At 51.0% G+C, this 16,037-nt stretch overlaps 7 protein-coding genes across 7 annotated transcripts; 4 read left to right on the top strand and 3 right to left on the bottom strand.

Moving 5' to 3' along the window:
• Positions 1 to 575: 575 nt before the first annotated feature.
• On the bottom strand, positions 576 to 3,733 carry VTN49DRAFT_4737 (uncharacterized protein; the record flags this gene model as incomplete). Its single annotated transcript, XM_069412716.1, has 7 exons — positions 576 to 987; positions 1,043 to 1,321; positions 1,373 to 1,518; positions 1,850 to 2,143; positions 3,077 to 3,204; positions 3,257 to 3,367; positions 3,571 to 3,733. The coding sequence occupies 7 exons, from the start codon at positions 3,731 to 3,733 to the stop codon at positions 576 to 578; spliced, it is 1,533 nt and encodes a 510-aa protein (XP_069267932.1).
• Positions 3,734 to 4,069: 336 nt separating this feature from the next.
• Positions 4,070 to 4,417, top strand: VTN49DRAFT_4736 (uncharacterized protein; the record flags this gene model as incomplete). Its single annotated transcript, XM_069412715.1, has 1 exon — positions 4,070 to 4,417. The coding sequence occupies one exon, from the start codon at positions 4,070 to 4,072 to the stop codon at positions 4,415 to 4,417; it is 348 nt and encodes a 115-aa protein (XP_069267931.1).
• Positions 4,418 to 4,805: 388 nt separating this feature from the next.
• Positions 4,806 to 5,369, top strand: VTN49DRAFT_4735 (uncharacterized protein; the record flags this gene model as incomplete). Its single annotated transcript, XM_069412714.1, has 4 exons — positions 4,806 to 4,843; positions 4,908 to 5,034; positions 5,134 to 5,244; positions 5,292 to 5,369. The coding sequence occupies 4 exons, from the start codon at positions 4,806 to 4,808 to the stop codon at positions 5,367 to 5,369; spliced, it is 354 nt and encodes a 117-aa protein (XP_069267930.1).
• An 11-nt stretch (positions 5,370 to 5,380) lies between these two features.
• Positions 5,381 to 5,908, bottom strand: VTN49DRAFT_4734 (uncharacterized protein; the record flags this gene model as incomplete). Its single annotated transcript, XM_069412713.1, has 4 exons — positions 5,381 to 5,413; positions 5,471 to 5,663; positions 5,722 to 5,812; positions 5,869 to 5,908. The coding sequence occupies 4 exons, from the start codon at positions 5,906 to 5,908 to the stop codon at positions 5,381 to 5,383; spliced, it is 357 nt and encodes a 118-aa protein (XP_069267929.1).
• Positions 5,909 to 7,531: 1,623 nt separating this feature from the next.
• Positions 7,532 to 10,368, top strand: VTN49DRAFT_4733 (uncharacterized protein; the record flags this gene model as incomplete). The annotated part of the gene is made up of 2 exons (XM_069412712.1): positions 7,532 to 8,381; positions 8,438 to 10,368. 2 exons carry the CDS (start codon positions 7,532 to 7,534, stop codon positions 10,366 to 10,368), a joined length of 2,781 nt encoding a protein of 926 aa, XP_069267928.1.
• A 100-nt stretch (positions 10,369 to 10,468) lies between these two features.
• VTN49DRAFT_4732 (uncharacterized protein) lies at positions 10,469 to 13,638 on the bottom strand (the record flags this gene model as incomplete). Its single annotated transcript, XM_069412711.1, has 5 exons — positions 10,469 to 11,160; positions 11,222 to 12,966; positions 13,020 to 13,253; positions 13,307 to 13,417; positions 13,472 to 13,638. The coding sequence occupies 5 exons, from the start codon at positions 13,636 to 13,638 to the stop codon at positions 10,469 to 10,471; spliced, it is 2,949 nt and encodes a 982-aa protein (XP_069267927.1).
• Positions 13,639 to 13,999: 361 nt separating this feature from the next.
• On the top strand, positions 14,000 to 15,322 carry VTN49DRAFT_4731 (uncharacterized protein; the record flags this gene model as incomplete). Its single annotated transcript, XM_069412710.1, has 1 exon — positions 14,000 to 15,322. The coding sequence occupies one exon, from the start codon at positions 14,000 to 14,002 to the stop codon at positions 15,320 to 15,322; it is 1,323 nt and encodes a 440-aa protein (XP_069267926.1).
• Between the last annotated feature and the right edge of the window lie 715 nt (positions 15,323 to 16,037).

Raw genomic sequence — 16,037 nt, 5'->3', positions numbered from 1 at the left:
GCGGGACACTGTCCCCATTAACTAATCGGATACCCACTCTAGGGTTACTAGGCACACACTCTACGTACAGTGCGGCGTCCGGGCAGCGAACAATCGTTGAAGGCCTGCTACATGCTCGGATGGCAGATTACTGAACGGAATGCGTGAGGCTGCTAGCCTCGTATTAACATATCTTTAACAAGTTCCCACGAAGCGATAACTAATCAAATTTGACATCATTCCGCGTTTTGAACACGAGATCTAACCCTTAGCGTTCCTTGAAATGACTCATAGTGTCACCCGGAGCACTTCGCGGAGATGCTGGTTCTCCATTGGATTGATACAGCTTTGCCGGTCACTCCAATCCGACAATTCCCAGCATTTGAATTTTGATTACTACGCTTCAGAAGAGATTGCATACTATTTATTGATCTCCTCTGTCCAAATGGGGTTAGATTTATTCATTCACTCTCCTTCAAAACAACAAGAAGGCTCTGCACCCGGAATATCGGGCACGGAGTCAAGGTTGAAGAACCATAGATGCACTTTAAAGAATCTATCCACCATACAATACACTCCATGGTCACCACAGCATTTCAAAGGACAACTATAAGGATAGGCAGGGCCAACTCGTCGCAAATTTTGGCTTGTTGAATGTTCACTTTGTACGGTCGCACTGCTGTTGTGCCCGTAATGGCGTTTTGAACCCCAACTCCGTCAGGGTTAAAACCCCAATAGTAGTTGATGTTCGGGGCAAGATTGTCGAAAGAACGGTAAAAGAATTCCTCGCTCATGAAGGGCATAGTGCGGTCGATCCATCGAAAGCTCAGCCGATCGACAACATGGTCGTATAGAAGGTACAGCGTGGCAACGACACTACGTTGCTCCAGGATAGGCAACGCGGTTACTGTTTTGTGACCGTACGTGTGCATCTCGGCGAAGTTGGGGCACCTGTCATCGCGGCAGGTGGCATGGGTTGACGGCGCGAATGTTTCGCGCTGCGACCATCTATTGGGACGCGAAATATTTCCTATGAAGCTGCTTTCCGTCGGTCAAGGACCACTTGATCTGCCACACTTCTGGCAAATCTGAGCACCAGTAGATCTCAAACGTTATCAGCACGCTCTCGTCCGCGTCCGCATGAAACAAATCAGGACTGAAGTAGCCAATTTTGTGATCTTGATTCGAGCGCAGATTCCAGACGAAGAGTGGGCGAGATTGCTCTGAATAGGAACTGGAGACCGCTATGTCCTTTGTGACAATAATTTGAAATGGAGCATCATGACCGAAATCCTTTTCCGCCGCCTTTTGTGATGTGTGTATATCCCACGCAGCTACGACTCTGTACACTATTGTCAGACGACGGTCACAAAATCATCCTAGAAACACTTACCCACCGCGCCCATCATGAGATTCCTTACTCGTAAGAACATAGCGACCAGAGCGCGCCATATAGTCAAAGTTCGGTTTATCGGTCAAAATCAACTCCTTCCCAGTTTCGAGATTCAGCATTGCGAGCTCGTTCGTTTTCTCACTGCGCTTTTGTATGTAGAACAGTCATCGAGAATGGTACAAGAATGTCTGAGGCTGTACCCCCAAATCTCGCCAGTTGAAGTCGACTTTCTTGACCGGGCGAGCAGATTGTAAGCCATGGAGCCATCGAAAATAAGTCATCACTTTGGCACTGTTGATAGTTTTGCTCTCTATTCCGAGTTCCTCAAGCGTATCAGGCAAATATCTTTTTATTATTTCCGATAAAATTTTGAACGCCATCGCTTCGAGACCTAAGGGGGAGCCTTGTTAGAGATGGCAAGTCCCATTTGGATTTCAAGGACTCGGAATTGGCAATGTCGCACCCCTGGCAACGGACCATGTCGAGCTGATCCAGATAATGCACGATTTGGTGCACAAGGTTTGGAGGCAGATTGCTGAAAATGTCACCTTTGCCATCTTGAGCTGGGCCTGCCACAAAGGCAATCTCAAATTGATCCGGCTCATTGTCCTCTTTTCCTCTTTCTCGAATCGATTCCACTAGCGTAGATTCTGAGTCAAAGTTGGCCTCGATTTGATCATTTTCCAAACGCAATAGACGCATGCGTTTCTTCGCCCATTTGATGATGTACGTTGACGGAAGCCGCGCCAAAACAGTACCCAGGACTGGCAACTAGGAAAGAGTGGTTATACGCCGTCGATATCCTCAAGCCTTTGGACGAGTCAGGCGGCTAGAATCCACGGCAATGGAAAAAAAGCCATTCCAACAGCTGGAGGAAGCAGTTAAGTGTATCAGGCGTTGAGCTTCGTGTATCCTCCGAGTCGCTTGTAGCAACCCGGACGTGTTTCCTTCTTGCAAGTCGAGAGCTCGAAGATTTCAGAGATCCGGTTCATTTCTATAACAGCCACTGATCGGTGAGGCGTTGGGTATGTGAAGACGCAAATACAACCTTTCGTATGGATTTCAGCTTGGGCTGGCGATGATCACAACCGCTGATGACTTGAAATGTGCTAGTGTGTGATCCCTGTAGTCAAGAAGACTTGAATCCAACAATAGCTGAACATCTACTGACATGCATGAGAGATACCTAATACAGTAGCACTGCTGTTACTAGTCCCGCCGCAAAGCTAGGGCACAATTGAAACGCACGTAAATATGAGCTCATCGCTTCGTATTTCGTCCCATGAAGTTGTACATCGACAAAAAAGTAGACTTGTACATGGAATCCATACAGCCCGCAACAATGAATGTCGGGGTAAACATAAACAAACACCAATTGAAATAAGCACCGAGCCATCCATTAAACCCGCACAGAAACCATTCCCGCCACCATCATCATTGAGGCTGTCCGACCATAGAACCGTAGTTGTATCCAGTATTTCCTTGTTCAGAGGTTTCCATGTTCGGAGGCACCATACTGTTGTTGCCATCCGTATTAGGGAAGCCGGACGTCGAATTGTGTCGACCGGTTTGGCCACTCGATGCCTCCCCGGCATTATACCCACTACTCGTTCCTGGTCGGTTCTGATTCTCACTTCGCTGGGACTGTGTCTGAAGCCGGTAAATCTGTGTTCAAGCAACTTGGGGTGTAGCGGGAAGACGAACCTCGCGGTACTTCGATAGGTAGATCTTCAGGGCTTCGGCATAGTTCTCAAATCCCAAAGAAGTCATGGCGAAAAGAATGTCCTCGCCATTGACGGTCTTGCGCTTCTCTTGCTGACATTTTTCCGACGCTGGAATTCCGTCAGAATTTTTGCGGAAGACGACGGAGGATCTTCAACATACCTTCACTAGTGATAAACGAGATGAATTCACTCACACATTCCTGCATGCACTCTTTTGCCTCTTTGGCAATCTTGGCATTTTCAGGCAGGGCAGTCTTCATAATTCGGGCCACTGTTCATTGGAATGGTTAGCAAATGTCAACCTCAGGACACAACCAATCATCGCAACTGCACATGTAGCTTCCTGTGACGGCGAATAGGGTCGCCCTATCGCGGAGATGGAGCACGGAAGGTTAAAGGAACATGCACTAGGTCGTGCAACAAGCGAGGAAACCATGATCAAAGATCAAACGTCACGATCAAAGGGGTCAGTACCATTTGCAATGGGAAGCCATCGATCCTGTTCCTTGACTTCCGAGTACTCGACGTTAACGCCGGTATTCGTCTCCTGGTTTTCGCGCTCCATTTGCTCCTGGTCGTCGCCTGATTGAGCTTCAGGTTCCACCTCTGGTTTCGTAGAGGGAGTGGTCGTCGACATGGTTTTAGGTCTTTGTCGACGTGGAGCAGAGCCCGCGTGACAAGTGGGTTCTGTTGGCAACGAACCACGTCAGAACCCGTCTGGCTGGGCAGCGATCAGCTTATTCCAGCCACCGCAGAGAGTGTCTATTTTTTGACTTCACTGCGTGGGGATTATGCAGGGACGTACGAACCCTGTCCTATGCGATCGGTACCTAACGATGATGCACGTAATTGGCGATGCCGGAATGCGGCACGTAGGGACTGAGATCTAATCGAAACCGATAGCCACGCCTATCAAGCGTGGAAGCTTCTGGATTGACCGATTTTCAGTACCTATGTTGTTGATCTGCTCGAGATGAACCACGACGCAGGTTCACGCGCGTGGTTGGATGATGACGGAGCTACTGCGCGGTTGGGGCGGCTCTTACTTGAGATGGACGCGGTTCCGGGTCAAAACACAGCTGGTGACCGCGGTCGCAAGTCGACGGAATACGCGCGACAACCGCTCGAGCCGGTGAGCGATGGGAGGAATGCGTGGCTGGGACCTGGCACCAAAGACGCGCGACTGGTGGTGGTTGATCCGCCCTCAAATGAAACGGGCGAACCAGAAACGGCGCAGGACGACGCGCGAATGACGGGAGTCGACCGCTGGAGCTACTCGTGGGACCGCGACAAGACAGCCACTGGGCGATCTGGGCACTGACCAGCCGGACCCAAGAGCGCGGACAGGCTGCAGATGATGATTGGGCTGCAAAACTGGATGACAACAGGGATTAAGAAGAAGAGTGGATGAGCCTGGTTGATTCGACTGAATTGTTCTTGGTGAAATCATCCCGCATTCCGCGCTGGAGGTGGGGTGACTCAGGCATCCATCTGCCGCCTCACAGATTCGACGCCTAAGGCATCAACATTCTCAGCCCGATTTACGAAGAGGAAGGGGTGTCACTTCGGCCTCGTTCTTTGTTCTCTAGTCTGGATATTTCTAGAAAGGAATCACTGCCAGCAGTGTCACTGTCTTGCAGTATAATACTGTAGTTCCTACATTGCATTGCAGGATAAGATCTTGCATGAATCAAACTTAGCCCAGCACAATGGCCAGGAATGGGACCGAACCTGATGGAGACTACGAGTATGATATGCAAGCTGTGTGTAGACTCGGAACGTGTGCCGCCGCGCTAACCGTCATCTTGCAGCATCGGTGTCCAACTGACCGAGGAATGCGAACTGAATCACGTATGGCCAGCTTTCGTCGCAGCCCGCAGGGATCCGAGATCAGCTGAAAAACAAGAGGCCGCAGAAAGTAACCTCTACAAATTTCCAGTAACTAATGGTTATCTAAAGATGATAGTGAGATTGAATATCGGCTAGTATACACAGTTTTAGCCAGAGACCTGGCAGAGTAATTCTGAATCTTGCCAGTGTTGGGCATGGGTGCATCCTCAACTACCAGTACTCCTCACTCTCAACAAGGAGCCGATGACGTGTGGGCTAGGTGGCTTCATGCCTGAGGCCGGGCGGAGAGGATCAACTGTGGGTGTGAAATGAAGTGGCATTGCCTCACTGACAGTGCGTGACAGCCATTCCGCATTGCGGTCATCACTGAGGAGGTGTCAGACCCTCGGGTCTTGGGTTCCTCTGTCTCAAACAATTCCTGATGATTTCCTGATTATTGCTGCACGACTTGAATATTGTTTTCCTTCTGTAGAACACGACACGTCAGCGAATGCCTGCCTGAGCACTGAATCGATGAGCCCACCTTCCACTTGTCCATTTCCTCCTGCTTCGCCTTGTATTGTTTCATAAGTTCTTCTAGAACCTTTTTCAAACCGTCGGCATTCGTCTTGAGTGAGGGAATCACATCTTCAATTGTGCGCTCGACGAGGACCCCATTGATCAGGCGAAAACATTTTCGTTCTTTCGGCAGAGGTTCCAGAGTTTCGATGACAAGCCTGCAGCACACATGGTGAGCTTCGAATTGACGGATCGAACACAATATCAAAGACATACTTGTGCTCCTCGGCCTCCTGCTCGATATCACCAATTTTTTGGGCGAGTTGCTGCAATGTGTTCTTGTAATTGTTGTATTGGAGTTGAAGCTCTGTAGGACCTTAGCTATACGCGGCCTCGGATTGAACCGGACATGATCTCGCTTACCTTGCTGCTTCTTGAGGTTTACTTGCTGCTGGCTTGCCATGATGACTGCAGCGTTGAGCAGGGTTCGCTGAGGACGTGCAGCGGGGCGGGCGAAGATTGATCGATCTTTTGATGGCGGGCGCCAAGATTGGACCTCACTAGTAGACTAGTGAACACCCCGGTCCCTGTCATAGTGCCGGCGGATCGTACCCCGTCAACAAGGTCCAGGCTCTGTTGTAATCGCCGCTAATAATCTGTAGCCGGGACATTGATTCCATGCAATGCAGCATTATTTTCCAGATGGCAGCAAATGGCCAACTATCTACTTGGTCTCGTGGCTGCAGTGAAGTTCTGGATTCCATCATTCTACCAACGTGAGATTGGACAATCACTGCTGGAACGGGTGCACAGTAGACATCCAGCGTACACAATCTCATGAAGATAATAGGCTGCCTCCTAGGTCCACTGCCAACGCACTTTCTCATGTGTCACAGCACAAGTCAAGGGTGTTACCGATGTTCAGATGGCCTTAACCGAGATGCCTATATGGACTTTCCATCTCGAGCTTCGAACCAGATGTGATTCTACACGCCACCAGCTCCTCGAGCACCTGAACTGTCCAACCCTAGTAATTCTCTTTGGTTTCTGCTCGATGGGCCGGCTCCTGTTCGGCCATTACAGGCACTGCGATCTCCGTCAAATTGGACTGTGATGGTGAGATCAGAATCGGCTGAATAGAAGGTTCATAGGTCATGTACTGAGCATCCCCCTCGATTGATACACCTGCCTGGCTGATTCCCGCGGGCGGCATAAAGAAACCAGTGATTTGGTTCTCACTCACCTTGTCCGTCCAATGCGAGCGACTGAATCAACGGTTTGAATTGAGCCCCGGGTTTGCATCCGACTGTACGGAGACCTATTTCTCAGTCCCAACCTTGCGCTTGAATTGCTGGCAACCGAATTGGCCGTACTGGAATAAACCGAATGTTCGAAAACGAACATTGGGCAGAGGAAGAATCCACCTGTCAAGTATCGTTGGCAGTCCAATGATGCTTTAACACCCCTTGACCGGCCAGGGCTACTTGCACTGAATACTGAACGAGTGAATTAGTATCAGCAGCAGTAAAGCAGGATTTGGTTCGAGCTCGGAACTAATCTGGAGCCAGCTGTTTGAAACTCTGCTATGAGATCGATTCCGGGTTTGTCGTACCCTACTGACCCCAGAGCCAGCTGGACTGTTGTTACTTGTTAGATAGTATTAGCAACCTGATAAGTCTGTGATAATTCAAGTGGATAATAGTGAGATAGAAAATATTGCGGTTAATTGTGCTGTGGCTGAATCTCTGAGAATATACTCGTAGGAGCATGCGACAGCTCATTCAGACAAGTTCAGTAAAATGCAGGAGTGGTCGAGACCAGATAGAAATACTCGCAGGGGTGTGTGGTTAATGGGAAATTCTAGCTTCTTATGGTAGGTAACTAAAATTACATGTAACTAGCCAATTAGGTAAGGCATATCGGTGGCGGAGCTTATCATTTGTTTGCATTGTTTGCACAGAGATGGTTCCGGGTCCACCAGGAACGGCCAGGACAGTTGCCAAAACTTCAACTGGCTGCGTCCGCCGCCAGTAGTAAAGCTACAGGTTGATCTGTCTTTCCCGTAGCGAAGATATACTGGTTCGTCATGGCGCGCGACGACGGTCCACCTCCTGCCAAGCGGCAGAAGAGCAATCTGCCGCCACCACTGCGCGATGCAAAACGGCAGGATATTGACAATTGGGAGACGAATCGAATGCTCACTTCTGGAGTAGCGCAAAGACGGGAATATGCGACAGACTTTGCGCCTGAAGATGAAGAAGGAACACGAGTGCATCTTTTGGTTCACGACCTTCGTCCACCGTTCCTGGATGGCCGGACCATCTTCACCAAGCAACTGGAGCCGATTTCGGCCGTACGGGATCCGCAGAGCGATATGGCCGTGTTTAGTCGAAAAGGAAGCAAGGTCGTTAAAGAGCGAAGACAGCAACGAGAGCGGCAAAGGCAAGCGCAAGACGCGACAACCGTAGCCGGTACGACATTGGGAAATATAATGGGCGTGAAGGAAGACGAAGAAGGAGACAGTGCAGTCGCGGCGCCTGTGGATGACGTTTACAAGCGCAAAAAAGGATTCTCGAGTCAGTCGAAAAAGGATGAAGGCGGCGCGAGTGCATTTAGCAAGAGCAAAACCCTCCGCGAGCAACGAGAGTATCTCCCGGCATTCGCCGTCCGGGAAGAGTTACTGCGAGTTATTCGTGACAATCAGGTTGTCGTCATCATCGGCGAGACCGGATCGGGGAAGACAACGCAGCTGACGCAGTTTTTGTACGAAGATGGTTATGGCAAGTACGGCATGATCGGGTGTACTCAACCGCGCCGAGTAGCTGCCATGAGCGTCGCAAAACGAGTCAGCGAGGAGATGGGCGTCGAGCTTGGTACGACTGTCGGATACGCGATTCGGTTCGAGGATTGCACTAGCGACCAGACAGTAATTAAATGTAAGTATAGCATAGGATGCCTGTTTGCTTCGGCAGCTCGCTAACACCTATAACAGACATGACAGACGGTGTCCTCTTGCGAGAGTCTCTTGTTCAACCTGATCTAGACAAGTACTCGTGCATCATCATGGACGAAGCTCATGAACGGGCTCTGAATACCGACGTTCTTTTGGGGTTGATCAAAAAGGTGCTGACTCGGCGACGAGATCTCAAACTGATCGTCACATCGGCCACAATGAACGCGGAACGATTTTCGCGCTTTTTTGGCGGAGCGCCCGAGTTCACCATTCCTGGAAGGACATTCCCGGTTGATATTCAATTCTCACGATCACCCTGTGAGGATTACGTGGATAGTGCTGTCAAGCAGACCTTGGCGATCCATGTTTCGCAGGGGCCAGGTGACATTCTAGTCTTCATGACTGGCCAGGAAGATATCGAAGTCACCTGCGAGCTCCTCGAGGAACGCTTGAAGTTGTTAAATGATCCTCCTAAACTTAGCATTCTTCCGATCTACAGTCAGATGCCTGCGGAGCAACAGGCCAAAATCTTCGAACGAGCCGAGCCGGGAGTTCGAAAGGTCATTGTGGCCACAAACATCGCGGAGACCAGTTTGACAGTCGATGGCATTATGTACGTGGTTGACACGGGTTTCTGTAAACTGAAGACGTACAATCCGCGCATGGGCATGGACACACTACAGATCACGCCTATCTCCCAGGCCAATGCCGGCCAACGCGCGGGCCGTGCTGGCCGCACAGGGCCGGGGAAGGCGTATCGTTTATACACGGAACAGGCGTATAAGAATGAGTTCTACATGCAGACTATTCCGGAAATCCAACGGACTAGTCTGGCCAATACTGTGCTGCTTCTGAAGTCTCTCGGAGTCAAAGATCTCTTGGATTTTGATTTTATGGATCCGCCACCGCAAGACACGATCTCGACCTCACTGTTTGAACTCTGGTCTTTAGGGGCCCTCGACAACCTGGGCGAGTTGACGCCGCTGGGCCGTCGTATGACGCCGTTCCCTATGGATCCTCCACTTGCGAAGCTGCTGATCATGGCCGCGGACGAGTACGGGTGCAGCGAGGAGATGCTCACGATCGTTTCGATGCTCTCGGTGCCGAACGTCTTCTACCGCCCCAAGGAGCGGCAGGAAGAGTCCGACGCAGCACGCGAGAAGTTCTTCGTGCCGGAGTCCGACCACCTCACCCTGCTGCATGTGTACACGCAATGGAAAGCCCACGGCTACTCAGACGCGTGGTGCACGAAGCATTTCCTACATTCGAAATCTCTCCGTCGCGCCAAGGAGGTGCGCGAACAGCTGGAGGACATCATGAGGATGCAAAAAATGAACATCGTCAGCTGCGGGACGGACTGGGACGTTATCCGCAAGTGCATCTGTTCGGGATACTACCACCAGGCCGCGCGAGTCAAGGGACTGGGCGAGTTTATTAATCTCCGAACAAGCGTGACGATGCAACTGCACCCGACCAGCGCTTTATACGGGCTGGGATATGTGCCTGACTACGTAGTATACCACGAACTGATCCTCACAAGCAAGGAATACATGTCAACAGTTACCGCAGTCGACCCACACTGGCTGGCAGAACTCGGTGGAGTATTCTACAGCATCAAAGAGAAAGGATACTCGCGGCAAGACAAACGAATCACGGAGACCGAGTTCAACCGACGCGTGGAAATTGAGACGCAGATGGCAGCAGATCGACAGCGTGCGCTTGCCATGGAAGAGGAGAAGCGCCGACGGGAGAGCCAGGATCCCGCGCGACGGAAACGGGAGATCGAAGCCGGGACTGGCCCTGCTGTACGCCCGTCGTCGGCTGTTCGTCGGCCTGTGATTGTCGGGAATAGAGGTGGTGGAATCAAGGTCTCATCCAGTGGGAACTCGAATGATCCGAAAGGTGGAGGAGGCGGAGGGAGCGTTGTGAAGAAACCGTCTACGGTGAGGAGACCGGGCCGAGTGTTTTGATTTGTACAGTACTAGCAATTACTGTATAGAAGGCATAGAGATGACGATACCATCAACGACTCACTGCTTAATCAAAGAGGATTTTAATGGATCTTAACGGTCATTCTTTCACTACCATCGGGACAAGTAAGGTTTGCGGACTCTTCACCTTAATATGCTGGCTGGCCCAAGCCTTCTGACGCGCCACAGCGTTAATCCCAAAGTCAACCGCTTCCTGGAAATCAGCATCCCAGAGCGCCTGACTAGCTGGCGTCAACGCAGTGAAATGGCCCTCGATATAGGTCAAATAGAGATCAAGGGACTGCAGCGCGGAGAGAGCCAGGTATGGATCCGACGATTCTTCGTCCCCCTGACGGGCAAATGGGAAGATTGCGTCCCGGATACGATGTGCGTCGTCACGGCCGCGGTTCTTGCTCTCCGGGAACCGGGCAATTATGGGCCTGAACTCGTTGAGAATGTCGCGGGTGAGGCGCTGCATGACTTGAAGACCTGCATGGACTTCCGGGTCGTGCACGAGGCGTGGGATTAGATCCTGGTAAATGTTCAGGAGCAGGTCGAGCCCTTGAATAGTGGCGCCCATCCAGAGCTCGAGCCGCCGGACGCGTTGGAGACCTTTCTCTTGTTCATTACTGGCAGTCAAACGGGCATCTGGTTTGTTTTTAGAAACACTGGCTACCGCTGTGCTCTGTTCTTCCTGTGCGTGTGGGTGCCCTCCCTCGCGCTGCACGCACTTCTCGATCCGCACGGCGCCCGATTTGAATTGAGGCTGCTTGGACACTGGGTCCCATTGTGCTGGGATGGGATGTTAGCATAACGGCTTCGCTACCATGCAATTCACGAGAGAAATACCCACCCATAGTCAGTTCATTGGCAGCCCTTGCCCTTCCGTCATTGCTATCGAAGTACCCGAAATGAAACGGAATAAAAACCTCGCCATCGTTGATCCCTCCAATGGAGACCGGGAGTTCAACACTGCCCCGCCGTGAGCGAACCACCACAATCTCCCCGTCGCTAAGCTGCAAGTCCCTTGCGTCGTTCTCCGACACCACCACTTTCGGCTCCGGATATGCTTGCTGTAGGCGTCGCGATCGGCCCGTTTTCGTGCGGGTGTGGAAATGGTAAACATTCCTACCCGTGGAAAGTAAGAATGGATACTCCTCATTCGGTTGCTCCAAGGATGCCTTGTAGTGCGCAGCCTTGAGAATCGCCCGTCCGGCCGGATTCAGAGCCTTGTACGCTGCCTTGGAGATTGGCGTACCAGTCTCGAGATCATGTCCATAGTCCTCACAGTACTCGGTATCTGTGAAGAAGACTCCGTCTTCAAAGAGCCGCTCCTTGCCGTACGGGTATGCGTCGGTGCAAGGCCACTGGATCCCCGAACCCCCAGTGAGTTTCTCGTATGTCAGCGCGCTGCAGTCCAACGGCCGACCACGAGACATTTTCTTCCATGCCTCGAAAACCTCTTCTGAAGTCTTCCACGGGATCAACGGCTCGCCATCCTTGGTGCGGAAATCCATCCTCCGAGCATAATCTAACCAAATATCCAGATCAGCTTTGGCCTCACCTGGCGGCTCTACCGCTTTTTGCGATAAATGCATCGTGCGGTCAGCGTTGGTGAAAACGCCAGTCTTTTCGCCCCACTGCGCCGCAGGCAGAACGACATCCGATATGGCTGCTGTCTCGGTAAGGAAGATATCTTGCGTAACGACAAACAGGTCGGGCTTTGTCAAGAGCTGCCGCACCCGCGGCAGATTTGGCAGGCTAACGAGCGGGTTTGTTCCTGAAATCCAAAAGAACTTGATAGACCCGTTCGCAATGTACGTGAGCATGTTCTCGATGTGCGTCGGCTGGTTCCAGTGCGGCATCTTCACGTAGTCAATGTTCCAAAGATCCGCAATCTCTTTCATGTGATTCGGGTTTTGGAAGTTGCGAAAACCTGGATACTCACCATCGCATCCAGTTTCGCGGTTATTCTGGGCGGTTGGTTGGCCATTCATTTGCAGAATCCCGCTGCCACGGCGTCCGATGTGGCCGAGGAGGAGGTTGATGTTGTTGATCTGGCAAGCAGCGGCGGTGGCCTGGTTGGACTGATAGACGCCTTGAAGTGCGGTAGACAACAGGGAGGGAGTTTTTGCCAGGACTTCAGCCGTCTGCTCAAGCTTTGCAATGGGGACGCTCGTCACTTCTTGAACGAATTCGGGCGTGTAGTTCTTCACCACGTTCCGTAGGTCATCCAGTCCAACAACATGCTTGGATACAAATTCGTGGTCGATCCAATCGTTCTTGAGCAGCAGATGTTGTATCCCATTCAGCAGCGCTACGTTCGTTCCTATCTTAGGCGCGAGATGTATAGTAGCCTTCTTCGCTGTGCCCGACTTGCGCGGATCAACGACTATCAATGTGGGCGGGTTGTGGCCTTCGAGTCGATCCAACACCCGTGACCAGAGCACCGTTTGCGTATGGGCCATGTTGTGGCCCACCAAAAAGAGACAGTCTGTGTAATCAATGTCGCTGTACGAACCAGGTTGCCCATCGCTTCCAAACGATTCGCGCATGGAAGCGGCTGCTGTTGCCGTACAGAGCCTCGTATTGCCGTCCCTGCTCGATCAACACATGCGTCTACATCACGGTGTCAACGGAAGCAGGCATACATGTGCAATGTATTTAATCCAGCCTTGCCAACCATCGCAAGCACGTAGTATTCTTCAAGAAACAGCTGGCCTGTAGTGTAGAACCCGATCCCATGGTTTGACAGCCTTGATTGGACCTCTCGTGTCCTCTCAACGATCAGATTCATTGCCTCATCCCACGAGGCGCGCTCGAGTTTCCCATTGCGTCGAATCAATGGATAACGAAGACGATCGGGGTGGTTGATCGAAACCCATCTCAGCCCGTCAGAACACAACTTGCTGGAAAGTGCTAAGACGATTCAAAGTACCCATTGAGCCCTTTTGGACCAAGACGACCTTTATTCACACGATCTGAAACCCGGCCGCGAACACCGACAACGCGGCCATGTTTTACTCCAATGTCGAGACCGCAGCCATTGCTGAATTACACGATCAGGTGCGCAATAAAAGCAGTTCATGGAAAGTCATCACACCTGCACAGAACACATGCGCTTTGCACCCATTTCTCCGGTTCTTCAGTGACATGACTGTCGCATCTCACGGGCCATTCATGCTTGTATGGAGTTCGCGGACCCCAGATATCCGCGATAGAATCACGCGTTTCATGGAATTCTCGAGACATTCTTGTCCAGCTGGTCATGCATTTGCTGAACTTAATCTTGAAGAGCGTTCCTCTGTCATTGTAAAGAGGCAATTGGTCACACACGCTGCCGTAATTGACGGATCAGGGGTAATGGACATCAGGTAGAGGGACGCCCGTGTTGCGTCAGGTTGTCGTCATTCTTAGGATTAGGGTTGACACATGGCCATCTGAAGACTGAGTTCCATCGATCCATTCCATGTGGGTTTGGGGAACGCGACAATAATGACATCATTTGCTAGACACGACTCAGGCACGGATGTACTCGCATGTGTCGAGCCTACTTAATGATGCTAAACATGTAAGATGACTGACTGAGTTACTTGTTGCAATAGAAATTGGGAGTGCGCCGAATCTCAACATGAGCATCACATATGCCGAAGCTAGGCATATCCTACACGACGAGGCTCTGCAGCATCGCGACAGTATCCGAGCTTCATCAGAGACAATTCCGCTCAAGTTTAGCGTCAATCGCATTGTGAAGGATGCATACGACTCTCCTATATACACTCCGAGGTGGGACACCTCCGCCATGGATGGCTACGCTCTGAGGTCTGAAGAGACTCAATTGGCGTCGGAAGATAATCCAGTGACATTCCGAGTCGTGGGAACCGTTGCGGCAGGAGATGAACCACTAATTGTTCCGGGCAACGCACACACATGCGTTGAGATCATGACTGGGGCACGTTTTCCAACGGTATCGTCCGGAAAACCTTTCGATTGTTGCGTACGGATTGAAGACACATCGGCCGTAGAAAGTACAGAGGACCCCAAAGAGCGGCTAGTTCGCGTGTCGAAGCCGGCGAGACATAATCAGCATAAGCGAATAGCTGGCGAGGACTTTGCAATAGGCAGTCGAATCATTGACTCGTATACGACAATTCGGCCGAACCATGTCATGGCTCTTGCATCTGTCGGATGTACCGAGCTCACAGTGTTACCAAAGCCACGCATTGCGCTCTTTTCAACGGGTGCGGAATTGATTGTTACAAGTAACACAGCGCAGTATGTTCCAGATACCAACGGGCCATACCTCTCTACAGTTTTGGAAAGTCTCGGATATGAGGTCGAATTCCTTGGAATTATAGACGATAATCCTACTGCGACAGTCCAAAAGATACTGGAATGCCAGCTCCAACATTACGACGTCGTGATCACCACTGGGGCAGTATCGGCAGGCAGATTCGACTGTGTAAGGCAAGCTCTTGAGAAGCTGAATGCAGATATCCTATTCCACCATGTCGCCATGAGGCCGGGCCATCCGGCGCTCTTCGCCAGATTACCAGATTCATCGCAACAGCGGGCGACGCCATTTTTTGGTCTGCCGGGAAATCCTGTGGCAGCGGCAGCATGTTTCAGATTCCTGGTGCTTCCATATCTGCGCACACTACTTTTCCAACAAGCAGAAACACCGATTACAGCGACATTACGGCTGGATGTCTCGGATGATGAGAGAATCAAAAATGCCAGCAACAAACAGGTTAGATTTCCTCAGCAAGCGGATATCTTTCGCGCTGGCCAAATATTGCCCAGTTCTTCACCAGATCGTGAGGTTCGGTTGATTCAAGATCATAGTCCAGGCAAAATTCGCCCGTTTGTCGAAGCAGATTGTTGGATCCATATCCGTCGGGAAGTGGCCAGTTTGTCTGATGGAGATATTGTTCATGTGTTTCCAATGGTATGAAAGATGTAATCGAAAGATATCCATCACGGTTCGTTCTCGTTTTCCCTCCAGCGTCGAAACTGCTTCATTGCGATATTCCATTCTTCTGTTGTATTGGCATTGAATAGCTCGTAGTTGTTCTCCGAATGTAATGTTTTGGCATGCAGCTCTTTCACAACAAATCGAGGCCCAGACCGGCCATTTCGGACGTTCTCTTCCAGATGCCGTAAGGAACGGGAAGACCAAATCCCTAGGAGCGGTTCTTCGAACCAAAACTCGTTAACATAGCACGTCAGAGAGCCGTCGAATTCTCGTATCAATCGGCGGATGGTCTCGACTTCAAGTAGGGGAAAGTCGCATGCTACAACCAACCAGTCCGCTTCTGGATGCTCGCGATACGCCGCAAGAAGTCCCGCAGCCGGACCAATAGAATGGTCAATATCGAAGAGAAATTTGATTGGAATTGAATTTTTGATCTTAGGTATCGCAGCAGTGTCGCTGGTAATGTCAAGTAGATTCGGATCCTGCAGGCCAGGCAGGGCCGGTTTATCTGGGAGTGATAAATGCACACCACTCAGGTTTGGACATGCTCTGCTAATAAGACCATATAAATGAAGGTACATCGGTTGTCCCGTGGGTAGACACAGAAGCTCTTTTCGTCTCCCCATGCGGGACGATTGACCACCCGCTAGAATGAGGGCATGCAGATTCATAATGAGGATAATGTTCTGAAAAT

This window comes from Thermomyces lanuginosus (assembly GCF_041956635.1).
Source record: "Thermomyces lanuginosus strain ATCC 200065 unplaced genomic scaffold VTN49scaffold_31, whole genome shotgun sequence".
NCBI classification, from domain to species: Eukaryota; Fungi; Ascomycota; class Eurotiomycetes; order Eurotiales; family Trichocomaceae; genus Thermomyces; species Thermomyces lanuginosus.
This window is presented reverse-complemented; position numbering and strand designations above follow the sequence as displayed.